General features: G+C 42.3%; 1 protein-coding gene across 1 annotated transcript in view; it reads left to right on the top strand.

Annotated features, from left to right (window-relative positions):
* Window positions 1–16,355: 16,355 nt before the first annotated feature.
* The window catches only part of SPRED1 (sprouty related EVH1 domain containing 1), a 77,619-nt gene continuing 75,965 nt past the window's right edge, over window positions 16,356–18,009 (top strand). The window contains exon 1 of the mRNA XM_014070887.2: window positions 16,356–17,220. Coding sequence (XP_013926362.2) covers window positions 17,189–17,220 — 32 coding nt within the window. The 5' untranslated portion in view covers window positions 16,356–17,188. The remainder of the gene's footprint in view (window positions 17,221–18,009) is intronic.

The raw sequence follows: 18,009 nt of genomic DNA, 5'->3' as shown, positions 1-18,009 counted from the left end.
TCTTCTCTAAACATTGGGCTAGCTTGGAGATTGAGCTAGGAGGCAAATAGTTTGATTGGTCTACCTTGGTGGATGATGGGAGTGGTTGTTTAATTTTTATTGAATTGTTTTTATTGGTTGTTGAACCAATGTGTAAGAAACCTTCCACTTTTGGAGTAGCTGATAACCTTGGCCCAGCTCTCAGAACTCTGGACTGATTCTGGACTAGTCTTCCACTTATTCCCATTTGCAAATAACTCATTCAGGCAAATATCTGAGACTCTGTTTTGAATTGCATGATATTATCTCTTGACCTTGAGTAAACTGAAATATATCATAGCAACTGTATGCAAGTCAATAATTGAAACCTGAAGCAGGACAGAGAAGAGATATATCAGCCTACAGAGGGAACGGGGCCAGAGCAAGTGTCTCAGTAGGGATTCTCCCTAGTTCTCTGGGCAGCAAAGGCAAAAGGGATGGAGTGCTTTCAAAACTTGCAAGACTCTGTTATGTAAACTTACAACAAAGATGGTATTACTACTTATGGCACCAATCCTCAAACTATGGCCTGTCGGCTGGATACAGTCCGCCAATGCAAAATATCCGGCTTGCAGAATGGTGAGATTCAGCCCCGCTCCTCACCCCACTCTGCCCCTCACTGTCAGCCTTATCTTCCAGTGAGCATCCTCTCCATTTGCACTTCTGGTTAGTTATTTCACTGGTTGAGCTGCACTTCTGATCACAAAATTATAATCCTGGAAAGTAATGACAAGTTACTTCTCTACTGCTTGCAAGAAAGTGACAGAGATACAGTATGTCCATGTAATCACCATGAGTCAAGTTGAATGTGAGGAAACCTTTTAAATATGGACAATTCTTTCAGTCCTATTCCTATCCATAATAAAATATATTCATAATAACTATATTATTCATATTAATGATTCCCATCACATTTTTGGCTCATTGTGTAAGGTGACCAGACGTCCCGATTTTGGTGGGACAGTCACGATTTATAACAATTTGTCCCGTGTCCCGGGCCGTTTTTAAAAAGTCCCGATTTTCTGACTTCATGCTGAAAGTCCAGTGGATTTGCTTAAGAAATCCTAACCGGGGCAAGACAAAAGACACTCTGTCTAAACCCTCTCTATGTTTCAGTACTTTCATTGAAGATAAAACGTTAAAGCAAGAAAACAGACCCCCCTCCCGCCCATTTTACTTACTTTTATAAGAAAAGATGACCCAGTACCATAGAGCTCCAGGAAATACTTGGCTAGAGAAGTCGTGAGTGTTCCTTCCTGGATTTTCTGGAGGGGAGAGGCACGGAGGTTGGAGGTCGGCTTGTGTGGAAAAAATGGTGGCAAAGTTTCTTTGAAAAATATTTCCCTGCCTAATTTCACCATTTTAATTTGCTCAGTTCTTTGTATTAACATCTACATCATTCTGGATTGACTTGGAGTTCCTGCCTGCTGGTAAGTGAGCTGGGGTTTTTTCTTTTATTTTTTTAATGGATTTGAAAATAATATTTTATTTATTCTGCATAGGATTTTTTAAAATAGTTTTATTCTGTGTGGATTCTTTTTTAAAATTGTCTTAGACTATTTAAAAATAGATTCCATCCAAAATAAATTGAAGTGAAACCATTTTTAAAAATTCTATGCACAATACTTTAAAATATATTGTGCATAGAATTTTTAAAAATAGTTTTACTTCAATTTATTCTGTGTGGAATAGTTTAAAATGTTTTACTTCAATTTATTCTGTGTGGATTCTTTTTTTAAATTGTCTTAGACTATTTTAAAAAAGATTCTATCCAAAATACAAAATACCAGCTGCAGTTATTCATTTAAGAACTGTGGCAAGAAAGGTGGTATAGTGACCAAAGTTACAACGGCATTGAAAAAAGTGACTGATGACCATTTTTCACACTTAGCGACCGTTGCAGTATCCTCATGGTCACATGATCAAAATTTTGATGTTTGGCAACAGTTACAATTTATATTTGTAAATTGTAGTTATGTTGAAATTAAAAAAATATTACAATACTATTTTTGCGTTATATGAAAATTTTTGTTGCTCCGTATAAAATTTTTAATCAACACCCCGCCCCCGCCCCCCCGGTCAAAGGTGTCCCTCTTTACCAATCTCAAAATCTGGTCACCTTATCATTGTGGCATGTTTTTAACTCTGGGAACTGAAGATGATAAGTGATGAAGGAACCAAGTAGCATTGAACTGAGCAGACCAAAGTGGCTGTCAGCACTGAAGCCATTTTGGGAGCATCTTCAGGGCTGCCACAGCAAGGCTGGTTGGAGCTGTGGGAACATGGGGGGGGGAGATAGAGATAGCTGGGGGATGTGTAGCCAAAATAGCATTCTTTCCAGTGGGACCCAAGGACACTCTACCAGGTGATGGAAGGGCATGGACAAAAGCTAGCTGAAGTTGGGACTGCAACCTGATTGGATCATGTGACAGATATGTGACCTGAGGGGAAAAACTTTGGGTTTTGATTTGGATGGGGAAAACCTCGGGTCCTTCAGAGTCGGGTTTTCACCAACCATGCCAATAGGACATTCTTAATAAATCCATAATTTGAGGAAACTCTAGGCCTCAGGATTTTGATTACTTTGGGTCTGTTACTTGGAACCCTGACAGTGGCTACTTTAAGTAAGGAGTCCCTGCAGATTTTATTCTGCTACTTGTTGCTGACTATAGGGTGTGTGTGCGTGCTCATATCCATTTGAAGGGCATTGAGCCAGTGCTGTACAAAAACATTTCTGTGGTCATGTGGCCAGTATGATGTCATGGAGTGCTGTTACCTTCCTACCATAGTGGTACCTATTTATCTACTCTCATTTGCATGCTTTTGAACTGCTCATTTGGCAGGAGCTTGGGCAAGGGAGTTCACCCCATCATCTGATCCTCAGGACTAGAACCTGGGCTGCCAATATTCTAGTCAATCAATAAGCCCACTGTCTTAGCCACAGAGACATCTTATCTCTGATATTTTAAGAGCATTATTGAAATTCTGCAGCAAATCACAACTACTGGATTTTAAAATTATCATCTTGAATTTGGGGGGGCATTGTTCTCCCCAAGGTGTGTGTGTGTGTGTGTATTTATAAAATGAACAAATAAAACTAGCAAATGCCATAGGGTAAACCCAGTACTTTACACCTTCATGTGAAGAAATGTATTATTCAGTACAAATTTCTGCCACATAATTACAAAAATTATGCAGAATTAAAGGGCAATTAACAGAGATGATATTGTGTATAGGCAGAAAAGGAACTTTTGTGATGATCCAGCCAGATCAACTTTTAAGGAAGTTAATGGAAATTATTTAAGAAAAAAATCATCTTTTTTATAGCTATAACAACTATTTTTCCATTTTTATTTTATTATTCCTCTTGTTTTGCAAGAGGAAAATTGTGCAAATACTCACACAATTTCCCAGGCATGTGATATTATAAAACATCTTATAAATAAATCCACTGCTGGAATCAATAAAGTGTTTGACCAAAGTAAATAAAAATAACTTGGATTTTTTTTTTAATTCCCTTTCTTCTCTTTTCTCTGACATTTGGGCAAGAATAGTTAGACAAAAGCTATGAGAACATTTTGGGAGAGGTCATCAGAAAACAGATACTTAGCAAGTTCATGTAAGGTAGGTAGGCTGGCACACACCAAGCTCTTAGCATTGTGCAGACAACTCTACAAAGTACTCCAAATCTATCAATCAGTGGAAAAATTAGAAGCTTTGCTGGAATTCTGCCTTTCCAAATGGAACATTTTTAGTTAATGGATTTCATAATTCTGCAAATAGGCATGAAGTAGGGATTTTCCCCCTCCCTTTCATTCAATCATGTCTGATTCGTGAAGACTGCCTGGACCAATCCCAGGAGTTTTCTTGGCAAGGTTTTTCAGAAATGGTTTGCCATTGCTTCCTTTCTCAGGCTGAGAAAAAAGACTGGCCCAAGGTCATCCCTCTGGCTTCATCCCCATGGTGCAGGGGTGGGTTTCAACCGGTTCGCGGCGGTCCCTGCGAACCGGTTGGTTGCCGAACCCGGAAGTAAGTAACTTCCGGGAACGGCAAAGCCCCCCCCCCTGCGCCCGCGCGCGCCCGCTCCTTACCCGGTTTTGATGAATTCTGCGCTTCCACGCATGCGCAGGACGCACAGCGCCTGCGCGATCCTCCAGGAGCAGCTGGAGCATTGCACAGACGCTAGTACACATGCGTGCGCCGTGCACATGCACGCACACGCCGCACACATGCGCGAGGACGCCGCACACATGCGCAAGGACGCCGCCGGCCTCGTTCCAACCGAACCGGTTGGAACGGGGCGAGAAACCCACCCCTGCCATGGTGGGACTAAAACTCACAGTGTCTAGCCCAATGCTTATACCAAACTGGCTCTCATGAAGTAGTTAAAATTTCTGCAGCTTATTTTTGGTGCCTTAGACCAAATCAAAACAAGTAGTAATTTACACAGCAATATTAATCTGAGTGCTACAACTTTCCTTATTATCAACCATTTTAAGAGAACCTCTTTCATCAAACCAGAAGTGTACTGTATATTGTGAAGTTTTATAAGTATTCCGTATTATAATGTGATCACTATTAAAAACCTGTTTTTCTGTGTTACATTTATTACTTTAACATTCGATATCAAACCTTTCAAGGAAAGTTCTCAAGGCTCCACATTCCAAAGAAAATAAGACTAAAGTTTTTTTTATGTTTCATACAATGCTTTCCATTCACATATCGTTGAAGGACCAGAGGAAAACAGAGAAATGCAATATCTTTCCAAATGTGCATTGCAAGAAGGTCTATTGGGAAATACAGAATTTACTTTTCACTAAATAATGGAAATTGGGATGAAAATATAGCACTATTTAAGAGTAGCCTAGTGGGAAGAAGCCACTGCTTAAATAACCCTACAAATTCATGGCTACATATTGTTCTCAAAATAACACTAATCATTGCAAGTAAACTTGGATTTCTTTAACCATTTTTGTACAGAACAGCCTTCGCCTTCCATATATTCACTGGTGTTGATACAGCCTAAAAGGCAAGGGCTTTAAAACATTTCTGACCACAAATCTTCATTGATGTCATATGTGCTCACAAAGCAGTCTCCACTTATGATCAAACACAGCAGCTTTATTCTACACATAGAAGCTAACACAAAAAAAATTGTTGCAATACCTTTGACTGCACCTGCTTATAACAAACTATTCTGGATAGACCCAAAGATGCTTTTTCAAGAGGCAACTGGACCTCCTGTTTCTTTCTTTGAAGACATTTCACTTCTCATCCACATTTCGCTTCTCATCCAAGAACCTTCTTCATCTTGGATGAGAAGCAAAACATCTTCAAAGAAAAACCCAAAAGTCCAGTTGCCTCTTAAAAAAGTACCTTGGGGACAACCATGACCTGGATGACTGAAAATCTCCATAGACATCCTGGATAGAAAAATTACCTCCAGATCAATGAATGCATATTAAGAGCATATTTGCATAAGTGGATAGGATAAAGAAGACCCAGTTCAAGCCCATCCATAACCAGACAAGTTCCCAGGATGACACAAGATCAATTAGTATTCCTAGCACAGACAATATTGCAAGATTGGAGAGGGGGCGGCAGTACATACGGCCTTCCACTATGGAAGGGGAAATGGTATATAAATCCAGGGAATAAAATTAGAAATAAAAAAGAAAATGAATATCTCTTGAATTATCAGTGTGAACATTTATGCATCTGAATCTTTTTTCCAAGGTCTTCATTACTGCCCCACCAAGTGCTAGTCTCTGCTTTCTTTTGAACTGCTGCTTCTTTCCTTTTGCTAATCAATCCTAACCCCCCCCCCCAAAAAAATCCACCCATTGTAACTTGGTTGCTGTTATCTGTTGTCATTAGTTGGGCCTTTTTAATATTTAATCATAGGGTTCTTTCACTGTATTCCTTGACTTTCATTATTAGATATTTGCATATCATTTGTTTCAGTTATCATCCAATCAAGCAGATTAATGATGCTTTTCCCTTCCTATTTTGAAACTACACTCAGTTTCATATATATATATATTCAGAATATAGGTTCAATTGAGTGTACAACATTATCTCACTCCCTTGATAATCTGGAACTAGTTGTTACACCATGTTCTGTTTGGACTATGATTTTATGACCTATGTGTACATTTTGTGTGAGGACAATGAGATTTCAATTCATTTGCTAAATTGTATGGCCAGTCAGCACCTTGTGACTCTGGTTGGTGTACAATAGGAAAACAGTTTAATAATACAGACAACCGAATAATAGACATCTGGAGTAGAGTGGACCAATAATCTCTACAAGAAGCCATGTGACACACTCCAAACTGCCTTTCTTTTGCATTAGTCCAAGACCCAGGGGAAAACCCCAATTTTGAGGGCTCTTTTAAACAAATCTTTGGGGGACATGTTTTTCCAGATGGGAGGCACTTCAACAGAGAAAGGCAAACTTGGTTCGATCCTATCAAATGAAACTCTTTACTGGATGGGGCCTGAAGCATCCCTGATCATGTATGTTCTGGGATTTTCTCATTTTCCTAAGGACAATTGGCATTTTAACATGGTTAGTATAATCAAAGACTTTATTAATTATGTATTAATTTCCTTTTGGGATTCTTCAGCTTTCTCATTTATTCAGCATTGTTTTGGTTCTGCAGCCTTTTCTTAAACTATCTTGAATATCTAGCATAGTTGGGTTGTGGAAATCTTGGATGTTAGTTTTAGAACCCAATTTATTTCTAGTTTTGTTAAGGTAGATGTTCTTTCACTCCCCTTGCCAACTGCCTGTTGATGCAAAGGGAAATGTCAAAAAATGGATCATCAAACAAATCAATCCAGAGTTCTCACTGAAGGCAGAAATGATCAGACTCAAGCTACCCTATTCTGGATACACTATGCAGAGTCTTAGCTCTCTGAAGCCCTAAATATGAGAAAGTTAGAAATGAAGAAGAGAATGACTAGCAACTAGTGGATGGAGTCAGTTACAGTAGTGATAGGTACACCATTGGGGAAGCTGAAGGACCAGTAAGGGGCCCTCTGGAACGAGCTCCCCATGGAAATTCGGACCCTCACCACCCTCCAGGCTTTCCGCAAAGCCCTCAAGACCTGGCTGTTCCGACAGGCCTGGGGCTGATGAGTTCCTGTCCCCGCTCAAATGGTGTGTCTGTTGAGTTGCTTTTAAATTGTGGTATTGTCTGTCCATGTCTTTTTTGCCCTATTTGTACCCCCTACCCCCACCCCGACTTGAGTTGTGAGCCGTCCTGAGTCCCCTCGGGGAAAAGGGCGGCATAGAAATATAATAAATTCAATTCAATTCAATTCAGATGGTAATGGAGAAGACATATTTACGTATGTGATTACTGAAAATCACTGTAGAATTGATGACACAGAAACAATCAAATTTATGAAATAAGAAAGCACTGTGTATTTATTCCAGAAATACACTGCTTCTTAATTAACAGCTATACTGAAAAGGGTGCTCTCTTAAATTTACAGTCCTTCCTTCCTGTCTGTCTGTCTGTCTGTCTGTCTGTCTATCTATCTATCTATCTATCTAATCATTCATCCATTCTCTAGAGCAGGGATTCCCTAGCACTGGTCTGTGGCATTCCAGAAACTGGGCTGCACAAACAAGTGAAGCCCCATCCGTGGACTGCAAGCAGCATGTAAAATCAGTCTCCTTCTCAGTCCACGGAAAAAACTTCTCTCCACAGAACTGGTCCCTTGGGGTGGGGGGCTGTTTAAACATGAGTTTGAGGGAGTGAAGTGCACCTGCAATTACATCAGCAGGCTGCCAAGTGTTCAATTTTTGATTACACAATCATGACCATGGGAGTTCTGCAATGGCCACAACTTTGGGTATCAGACATAGGTACTATTTGTTCAGTACTACTATTAATTTTGAGCAGAAGCTGAACTAATGGTTGTAAATTGAGGATTACCTATATTAATTTAGAACCCTTACTCTCAAGAGTATTTTCTGAAAATTAAAAGTAAAATATTCCAAACATTTATTTTATTTTACAATAAACACATTTGGAGGACCATTTTAACCATGTAAGATTCATCACTCAGAATTTGCATCATAGCACTATCACCGCATACAATTATTATTTTTAGATCATTGCAATGCCACTTTTGGGATCCCTTAATTTTTATGGCTCTAAAAAAATTGTGATTTTTTTTTAAATGATATTGTTTAAACATTTCTCTAACATTATCAGGCTGATACAGGTGGTAAACTGAGGGCTACCTGGGTTTTTGTGGGTTTTTTTTTTGTGGGGAGGTTTTAATTGGTCCAGACATTGTTGCTGGCTTCATGTTGGCAATGAACCTAAAGCAAGCTGTGTGACTCAGTGACAGTTGCAGTCCAGACACTAGAAAGACAAAGAACTAATACACTGGAAAATTGTAGCCATGGATGACTTGAATAGTAAGAGATGCTGTGTATTTCTATACAAAATTAATGGATTGAGTGCTCTTGCTTAAAGTAGCTATTTATCTTTATTATAGCTGAAAATATTTTTGTCCCTCTTTTAAGATACAAAATCCATTCTAAAGCAACTTCCTCATTATAAATGGAGCAAAATATGAGTAAATCAATTGTAAAAGCAGACAATCTATGCAATTAAAATACCAAAGTATTAAACATTCAATCACAACTGTAATCTCAGGCAGAGCAATTTGCTGATTCACACAACTTGATTCTGTCAAAGACCTAACAGCTGCATACATTCAACATGCAAAACTTTGTACATTTTAACCTTGGTTAGATTTTCTCTACTTGACCGTCTTTGTGTGTGATGAACAAACCCTGCCTAGTTGTCTATTTGTGGTTCACTGTACTGTGAAACTGGAAAATGGGTTAATTCAGTAATCCAGTTAAGTGTCTTGTGCAGATCCATTCAGGGAAAAGTTTGGGTAAATGAATGGCTCTTTAGAGCTTTCTTACAACCTGGAAATAATAGGCCCTAATGAATTCCAGATGGCTAGGCATTTCCTAAGTACAGGGCCACTTCAGAAAAGGTAGTTCTTTCATTAAAAAGAGATTGGGTTTATACATCACACTGGAGTATAATATGATTTGTTTGAGTTTGGCTTAACTCTGTTGTGTGAACCAAGCCATTATATTTATAAGCATTAATTTAGTATGTTTTGTGAACATAGCCAAATTTGGTTTGTTCAGTAAGCCATGGTTTACCAATGAGTTAGGAAATCAATAGTTGACATAGACATTTTTCTATGCATGCCATGAAATTTCACTGGGTCCTTTGGGAAGAACAGAAAATAAACTGAAAATAATTCAGTTATTCCTGAAGTTATTCCTGAAATTGGTAACATTAAGGACTAAGACAAAAATTCTTACCTGTAATGGGCAAAAATAAAACTCTCCTTTGCCATGTAATCATTTCTTGCTATGGACAAGCAAATTTCATATAGCGTTTTTTTCTGGTGGGTGGAAGGTGCAGATACAATCTCTGAGATTTTCAAAAATACAATGACTTCCATATTTTTCTTGCAGAAGTACCCAACATAATTTTCATATCAAACCAAATTGACCCATGATCAGTGGTGGAATTCAATTTTTTTTTACTACAGATTCTGTGGGCGTGGCTTGGTGGGTGTGGCGGGGAAAGGATACTGTAAAATTTCTATTCCCACCACATTCCATGGGAAGAATACTGTAAAATCTCCATTCCCTCCCCACTCCAGGGGAAGGTTACTGCAAAATCCCCATTCCCACCCGATCAGCTGCGATTCGGGAAGCCAAGAATCAGTGGTGGGTTTCAGGCAGTACGCCCCAGTATGGGCGTACTGGAGCCTGCCCGGAGCACCAGGTACCGTTCCAGTGCTCCAGAGGGCCCATCTGCCCACCCTAGCTCCTTATCTGTCCTTTAAGTCTTTGGTGCTTCTGCGCACAGCACGTACGGTGCCTGCGCGATGCTCTGCTGAGAAGCTGGCAGGCAGGTATGATGCATGCGCACGCTGCACGCATCCATGTGGGTGACTTCAGGCCCGTTCCAACTGTACCGGTTGGAACAGGATCCAGAACCCACCACTGCTGAGAACAGATGGGGGCAGAGCCAGTCAAGAGGTGATATATACCAGTTATCTGAACTACTCAAAATTTCCGCTACTGGTTCTCCAGAACTGGTCAGAACCTGCTAAATACCACTGCCCATGATCCTAAATACCAGCCTTTTCCTGAAAATTCTCCTAAGGGAAATCTGGCACCTTTCTGAAGTGTTGAGACTGCAGTTCAGAGGATTTCCTAGCCAGACAAACTAAATGCCCTGCTGGCTTGGATTTCCTGGAGTTACAGTCCAGTATGAGAGAGGCTGGTTTAAGTATCTAATTCTCTAACAGTAATCTTATTTTCTCCATAGAACATTTGTACACTGAATCCTGTTTAGAAATTTAATCAACAAGATATCATTGAACTAGTAACATAAGCAGCTAAATACAACTAAATCTGTATTAGCAGAATCTGGGTACTGGCCAGTAAGTGGTAACAGCCAAAGGATTTTTAACTATAGGAAATAAAGTAATATTAAGGATTCAAGCCTGGACAGAGTTGGGCTAATTACATCGCGTCAAGGTCACCAAGAGTTAAAAGGAATGGGATTGCAGCCACTAATAATCATTTTCAAAAGACCATGCAGTAAAAACTATCAATCCCGATACAATTCCATAATACTTTATTTATTATCCAGAAGGTCTCTTGATGGACGCCTTTACTTATAAGTAAAAAATGAATAAAATATTCATAATAAAATAACTACAACCAAGAGTTTTGCTAAAATGGTTTAATAAAGAAGTATTTGGATTTAGTAGTTTATTTCTGGATGGAAAAATGTATATTCAGAACAATTTACTTACCCAATTAGTTTTTTTCCCCATTTGTATACTTCTCAAACAAGGACATACCTGCAGGGTTTATAAACCAGTGAAAATAATTTTATCCATGTTATTACATTTATCAGTAGATCAGAATGATTGGGTGGAGTGGAACGGAAGTAAGAGTCAAAGATCAAAAACTGAAATGTATTTTTAAGTTTTGCTTAACCTGGTAAGGAGAAAGCAGCAACTCTCCAATTTAAGGAATGGTATAGACAAATAATCTGGAAGAATGAAATTACTCCTGTGATCTTGTCCTGAAGATCGAATCTATTATAGGATTAGCACTTGCATGATGTCTCATGCTACCTGTTTAGTTTTTATACAGGTAAGTCCTCAATTTAGGATTGCAATTGGGAATGAAATTTTTGTTTTAAATTATGATGGTTGACAAGTCAAAGTATCCACTTGACCAGACCTAATTTTATAACTGTTTGTTAAAATGGCAATTAAGCAAATCACATGGTCATAAGTGAGAACTCATTCTCCTGAATGGGTGTTTTTTGCCAGAAACCAGCAAAAACATTGCAAATTGCTGTCACATGACCACAAAACATAGCAACCAGTTATAAACGTGACCCAACTGCCAAGCTCCTGAAATGTGGTCATGTGACTCTGGAAAAAGCAATGGTGTGATAGTTTACCACAAACGTAAGTGCTTTATGGGTCATAAAACAGCCTAAGCCTATCATAATTCCAAACTGTTGTTAAATAACTGGTCATAAATCAAGAACTGCCTATATATGCTTTGATAGAACAGATACATACTTCCAAAAAAGGCTTTATCTCTGTTAAAGTCTTAGCAACCATTGGTAAGAAAAATTCCCTCTCCTGAGGACATTAGCTGCCCGAGAGAAACCCAATTTAGGTGCCTTAAAAAGAAAACTACAAACACTAGCGGATCAAATACAGAACAGGGCTATCCAGATGTACCATCTTTAAATGGCTTCAAAAGTCTAGTCCAGAATCAGATAGAAAATACCAAAAGTAACTATAAGACATATATCATCCTTATGTTATCCTTATGCATTCCCAGATGCATCTGACTTACAAAAAAATGTTGACTGAGGCAGGTCTGATCCGACATAAGTTTTCTTTCTTTCTAGGGTTTCATGAAGAGCCATATGGTCTGGATCAGGGGTGTCAAACTCAAGGCCCAGCGGCTGGATCCAGCCCGCGGGGTACTGGACTGTGGAGCCACCCTGGAAACAGCGAATGATTGGCCCACAGTACTTCTGCCAGTGAAAATTGGCTCCTGAGCTCTGTTTTCAGCTGCCACAGCCTCCTGCAACCCTCTGCCAGCAAAAATGAAGCTCTGTTTTCACTGGCAAGAGGGTTGCAGGAAGCCGTAGGAGCTGAAAACGGAACTTGGGAACCTATTTTCGCTGGCAGAGTGCTTGGGCCATCACAGGTGCCCCCAACAGGAGTGATGCTGAGTTGGCCACACCCACCCTGGCCATGCTCATCTGAGGTCAAACACAACCCTGATGCAGTCCTCAATGAAATCGAGTTTGATACCCCTGGTCTGGACCTTATGTGATCTATTACTGAAGTTGCTGATCAGTGGGAAGAAATGGATGCTCTCAGGAAGACAGTCAACATCTGGGCAGGCCATTAATATGAAGAAGTGTTCCTTCAACAGATAAAGATCAACTTGTCAAACCACATCCCTACTGAAAAGATAAAGAACTGAAACGTTTGTCAACCATTCTTTAAACTATCTGAATCACAAGAAAAAACATTTAAATATGCATAAATATTTTGATAAGATTGTCTTCTATATGAAACATTTGAAAATGAAGCAAATATTAGAAAACAATCTTCTTCTCGCTAGCATGAACTAAATCCATTATGATCCTTCCTGCCACTATATTACACCTTTTGATAATATTTCTTCTGGGAAATTCCAAAATTCTTCACATATGCTCTTTGCTTCTGCTGTGCTGCCTCACCAACATATTGGAGAAAAAAGATATGTGACTTTTCCCAAGTGCAAAGGACTCATTGCGATCACTTAACAGTTGTAGTGACGGACACTGAAACCATCATAAATATGAATCAATTGCCAAGCATCTGAATTTTGACTATGACGATGGAGATGCTACAACTATTATAAGCGTGAAGAACACTCATGTCACATTGTTCAGTCCCACTGTAACTTTGAATGGTCACTAAATGAGCTGTTGTAAGTTGACTATAAAGAGATTTTAGTAAGTTAGGAAAACCATGCCAAACAAGGTCTCTGGTATTTGTTCTTAAACTTTAATAATAGCCTCTGGGTCATATGACTGTGAGACCCTAGAACTGTGATGGCGAACCTGTGGCACACGGAGCCATTTGTCAGGGTATGCAAGGCGCCTTCCAGAGGCTTCCCTGAAGCCTCCAAAGCATGAAAAACTGGCCCTATGGGCAAACCAGAAGTTCAGCAACGGACTTCCAGTTACTCGTAGGACCATTTTTTGCCCACCGGAGCCTTCAGGGGTCTTCAGGAGGCTTCCCTGGGAGGCTTCAGGCTTCCCTAAAGGCTCTGGAGGGCAAAAAACAACAACAATCTTACGGACAAATTGGAAGTTTGTCCATATGTCCATTTTTTTGTCCATATGTCCATTTTTTGTCCTCCGGAGCCTTCAGGGAAGCCTGAAGTCTCCCAGGGAAGCCTCCTGGAGGCCCCTGAAGGCTCTGGAGGTCAAAAATCGGCCCTATGGACAAACCAGAAGTCACCATTCCCAAACTTTCGGGTTCCCTGTAGATCCGTTTTTTGCCCTACGGAGGCTGCAGGGAAGCTCCTGAGGCCTCCAGAGGGCAGTCATGGGGGGGGGAGGCTGTTTTCACCCTCCCCAGGCTCCTAACAAGCCTCTGGAGCCTGGGGAAGGCGAAAAATCCACAGCAAAAGCGGGGGGGGGAGTCGCTGATCATGTGCATGCTGGGGGTTCGCGCACATAGTCTTTTGGGTATGGCACACCGGTGCATGACCCCCCTGTGCTCCCCCCGCTTTTGGCATGGCAGCCAAAAAAGGTTTGCCATCACTGCCCTAGAATGAAGCAGTCAGCAATTTTCGAGCTTTTGCCCAACTCTCAAAGGTAATATTTTTTTCTGTATTTCTTTTTCTCTTTATCAAATCTCAATCCTTTTCCACAAAACTGACACAGCTACGAAACATTTCTCTGATCTCTATTACTTATGGTCAACTGGACTTCACCTTCAACATATGACAGCGATGCATAAGGAATTGTATATGATGCTGCTGGGGGTCAGATGCCGTCAGCTGGAGAAGGAAAACACCTGGGGTTGATGTTCCCTTCCCCTCTCGAACCATGTGACTGTTGATTGTCTTTTAAATTCCCTTGTACCTTCTTTGTTGTATTTCCTTCGTGTTTACCCCCCCCCCCTTGGGTTTGTGAGCCGCCCTGAGTCCCTCTGGGAATAGGGCAGCATATAAATAAAATAAACCTTCAAACCTTCATTTTCACATCCCAGCCAATTGACTTATATCACATATAGTCAAGTCTCACGCACAGGCTGGAGTCAAGAAAACAGGAAAATAGTTGGGGCATGACTCTTCCATGATTAAGACTACAAGAGGAAAGTTTCTCAAATTCATTGTTTTACACCAGTGTTTTTCAATCTCAGTAACCTAAAGTTGTGCTGACTTTTAACTCCCAGAATTGAAACTGAAATCCACATATTCTAAACACTAGCTGGGGAATTCTTGTGAAATCCAGACATCTTAAAAGTTACTGAGATTATAAAAGACTGGTCCTACACACAGCTTCTGGCATTTATACCCAGCATACCCAGAAGTTGGGGATTTGGAAACAAATGAACACCACATTAGGAATGCTAGCAAGGACTTTAGTATTCTTTCAGTCACTCCTTAGAAATGCACGCCAACATTGAGCAGCCTCTCTAACTTCCTGTAGAATTGAGAAACGCTTCGCCACCCCACGTGGGGAGAGGAGGGGAAAAATGCTGGTTACTTGAATGAAAATCGGAATGCAAGACAGGAATGCATGCCCAGGATAGGAAACTCAACCAGCGTAGGGAAACATTGCGTAACGATTAAGAGCGTCCTACTCTCATCCCAGATCAAAGACACTGCTTACTTAATCGTCCCGGCTGGTCCACATTGCACCATTCGTCTTCAGCAGCAAAGGAACTTTCGGCTGAATTACGTGATTCAAGCCGGGCAGCCCCGGCTTCCACGCAAGACACAGATTTCTAGAATAGTAGCTTGTGTAACCGAAGGGGAAGAGTTGCTTACGTCCCAAGGGTGAGAAAATCTTCCCAGCTTTTGGACAAAAGGGAAGGACTTCAAGAGGTTTTGGGGTTGTTGGGGTTTTTTAAAAAACAAAACTTTGTTCCACTATTCCTGACTTCCCGTTCACCCCCACCCCACCCCCGTGTACATGAAGTACTCAGCCGCTTCAAAGTCTCAAGAACAACCCCCCCCCCCGCCTCCGGAGAAGAGCGGGTGCGTGTTGAATTGTGCAGAACACTAGATATCCCTCCGCTTCCACCGTGCAACACTTCCAACAACACACACACACACAAAATATCGAGGGAAGGGCGAACTATTTTCAGGAAACTAGTTCGTACCAGACCCCGGGCGGTGGAAATCAATTGGCCGTTCAGGAAGGGAGCGGGGATTAGAGAATTGATTAGGATTGTCCTTCCCCGTTTCGTTTCTGGCCTCCGGGAAGCTAACCTCCCCCCCCCCCCCCCCCACACACACAGACACGAGAGAATTCTTGCAGGGTCGGCAGGAGGGCGACTCAAGAAGCTCCATTTCGCAAACTGATAATCCGAGATTGATCGCCGGTGCAGACTAGGATCTCACGGCTCCTTCTAAGCTCCCCCTTTTGGAAGTCGGCTCAGGGCCCGATCCGTGCGGGCCTACAAAGCCTCTAGCAAAGGTGGGGGGAGCGCCAGCTCCCTCTCTCCCCCTCCCTCTGCGCTTAGAGCAGTGCACTTACTCGAGACATGTCCACTACCCAGCTAAACGTGCTTGAGCTACAGTACTCAGCTTTTCCGGGCGGGAGGGGGCGCAGGACCCTATCCCTCCAAGGGGGTTGATTGTATGAGCTTGGAAAGTGGAAAGGAGCTCTATCCCCCATCCCCGCGTCGACGGCTCCCCTCTACCAAGTCCAGTGGATCAGCTGCGGACCGTGCCTGCGCGCTGCTCTTTGGCACTTTTTTCAGAGCGAGCGAAGCAGGCCGGAGCTGCTTCCCCCGCCCCCACCGCGGTCTGCAGCCGTGGGCTCGCGCCTCTCCCCGGACAGCGGGTTCCCCGTCGGCCCTTTGGCCAAGACCGAGATCTCCTTTGGCCTCCTGAGCCTTGGCGGCGGAAGGAGCTTAAAGTCAACGCTTCCGCCCAGTTCTCCCGAAGGAGGGGGCCAAGCCAGGCGCTGGGGAAAAGCGCCGCGGTTCCTTCTGGGGGTTGGGGCGCCCTTGCTAAAGTTGCTTTCCTTCAGCTCCGGAGAGGGGAAGAGAGAGTTCTCGTTCGTCCGCTTGGCTTCTTCCTTCTCAACCACCAGCTGCTGGTGACGCATCCGCCCTCCCCTCGTCTCAGGGCTGCTTTAAAATACACCCTCCCCCACTTTTCACCCCCCACCTTCCCTCCTCCCTCCCTCCCTCCCTCTTCCTCTCGCTCCGGGCTGAATTAGTTCCTCTCCCAGTGTGGCGTCTGCTGGCTCCCAGAGCTCGTTTCTTCTCCTTTTTTTTCGCGCGCTCTGCGATTTGGGGCCGCCGGTTCCTGCTTAAGAGTCTGGAGGAATTTCTGTGACTCCCCTTTTCCTTTCTGGCAGCAAGAGGGAACGGCGGCGAAGGCCAGTGTGCGGATGAAGGACCTGCTGCAGTAGCGGGCAATGAGGGCTCCTGTCCGGGTGCAGCTGCAGCCCCACAAGGACATTGGTCGGGAGCTGCGCTGCAGCTGAGCGAAGGGCTCCGGCTCGTCACCCCCACCGCGATCGGCGACGGCCACCCTTTTCCAAGCGAGGAAAAAAAAAGAAAGCAGAAGCTACGATCGGTGCCGCTGACCCCCTCCCCTTCCCCGCAAAAGCCAGTCTGAGTCTCCGGAGGAGAAAGGCTGCTGTTTTACCCCACACATACACACACCCCACTCAAGGATTGAGGCCATTCTGGCGGAAGGGTGCGAAGGGGGGCTAGATCTGGGGTTTAACAATGGTGGGGCTTCTGGCGAGCTCCTGCTGCGCCCTGGCCGCGTCGGTGCTGCTCCATCCCGGTTTCGGATCTCGGTGAGGAAAAAATGAACGAAGAGACGGCGAATTCTAACCATGAGTAAGTTGCCTTTCATCTCTCCTGTGAATGGGTTGGTTAAGAGGACGGTCTCTTTCCCTGGTGGCCCCCGTTGCCCTGCAGCTTTTTTTTCTCTAGCCGAAATGCCTGTCTTTTGCCTACTTATCTATAGGAAATCTCGTTTTATTCGCTTCCTTTTGGAAAGTCACGGCAGTCTGGGATCTGGCGGGGGGAGGGGGGAGATGTTTATGCTTATCCCGGATTAGCAATGGCCTGTACTCCGCCTCCTGATTAATCTTTTTTTGTTTTTCATGTGTATGTTTTATATTTCGAGTAAAGTGTGGGAGCTTCTTCATCCTGTAGGAAACTGGCCCTGAATTTTAATTGGATGAGTCAGTCAGTATAAATATTGTTAAACCTTCCCCTGAAGCTTAATTTTATAATGAGCTGTTAAGACTTTTCCTCCATTAACTAAAAATTGGAAGAAAGAGGATGTTTAACGTATTTACAACAATCGATTTCTAATCGGAAGTAAGCCCCTTTGAGTTCATTCCCAGATGAGCGGTTTTTAGTATTATGGCATTCGAGGGTCTGCAGAATAGCAATTTTCAAAACATTTCTTAAGAGAAAAGTGCCACATCTTTTATATATTAAAAAAAGGAAAGTACGCTAGCCTTGTCACAGATCCTGAACTTGCCCAATTCTTTTAGGCAATGAACAATGTTGACATTACCTATGACACCTACCTTTTTAAATAGTTACTGTTATTTTAAGGAATGGATATCATTTATTGGATATAATTCGAATTATGAAAAAGCATTCTCCCGGTAA

The sequence above is a fragment of the Thamnophis sirtalis genome, unplaced genomic scaffold (genome assembly GCF_051295495.1).
Source record: "Thamnophis sirtalis isolate CommonGarterSnake01/CBP01778 unplaced genomic scaffold, rThaSir2_p1.2 scaffold_1, whole genome shotgun sequence".
Classification (NCBI taxonomy): domain Eukaryota; kingdom Metazoa; phylum Chordata; class Lepidosauria; order Squamata; family Natricidae; genus Thamnophis; species Thamnophis sirtalis.
Note: the sequence above shows the minus strand (reverse complement) of the source record. Positions and strands in the feature narration are given on the sequence as shown.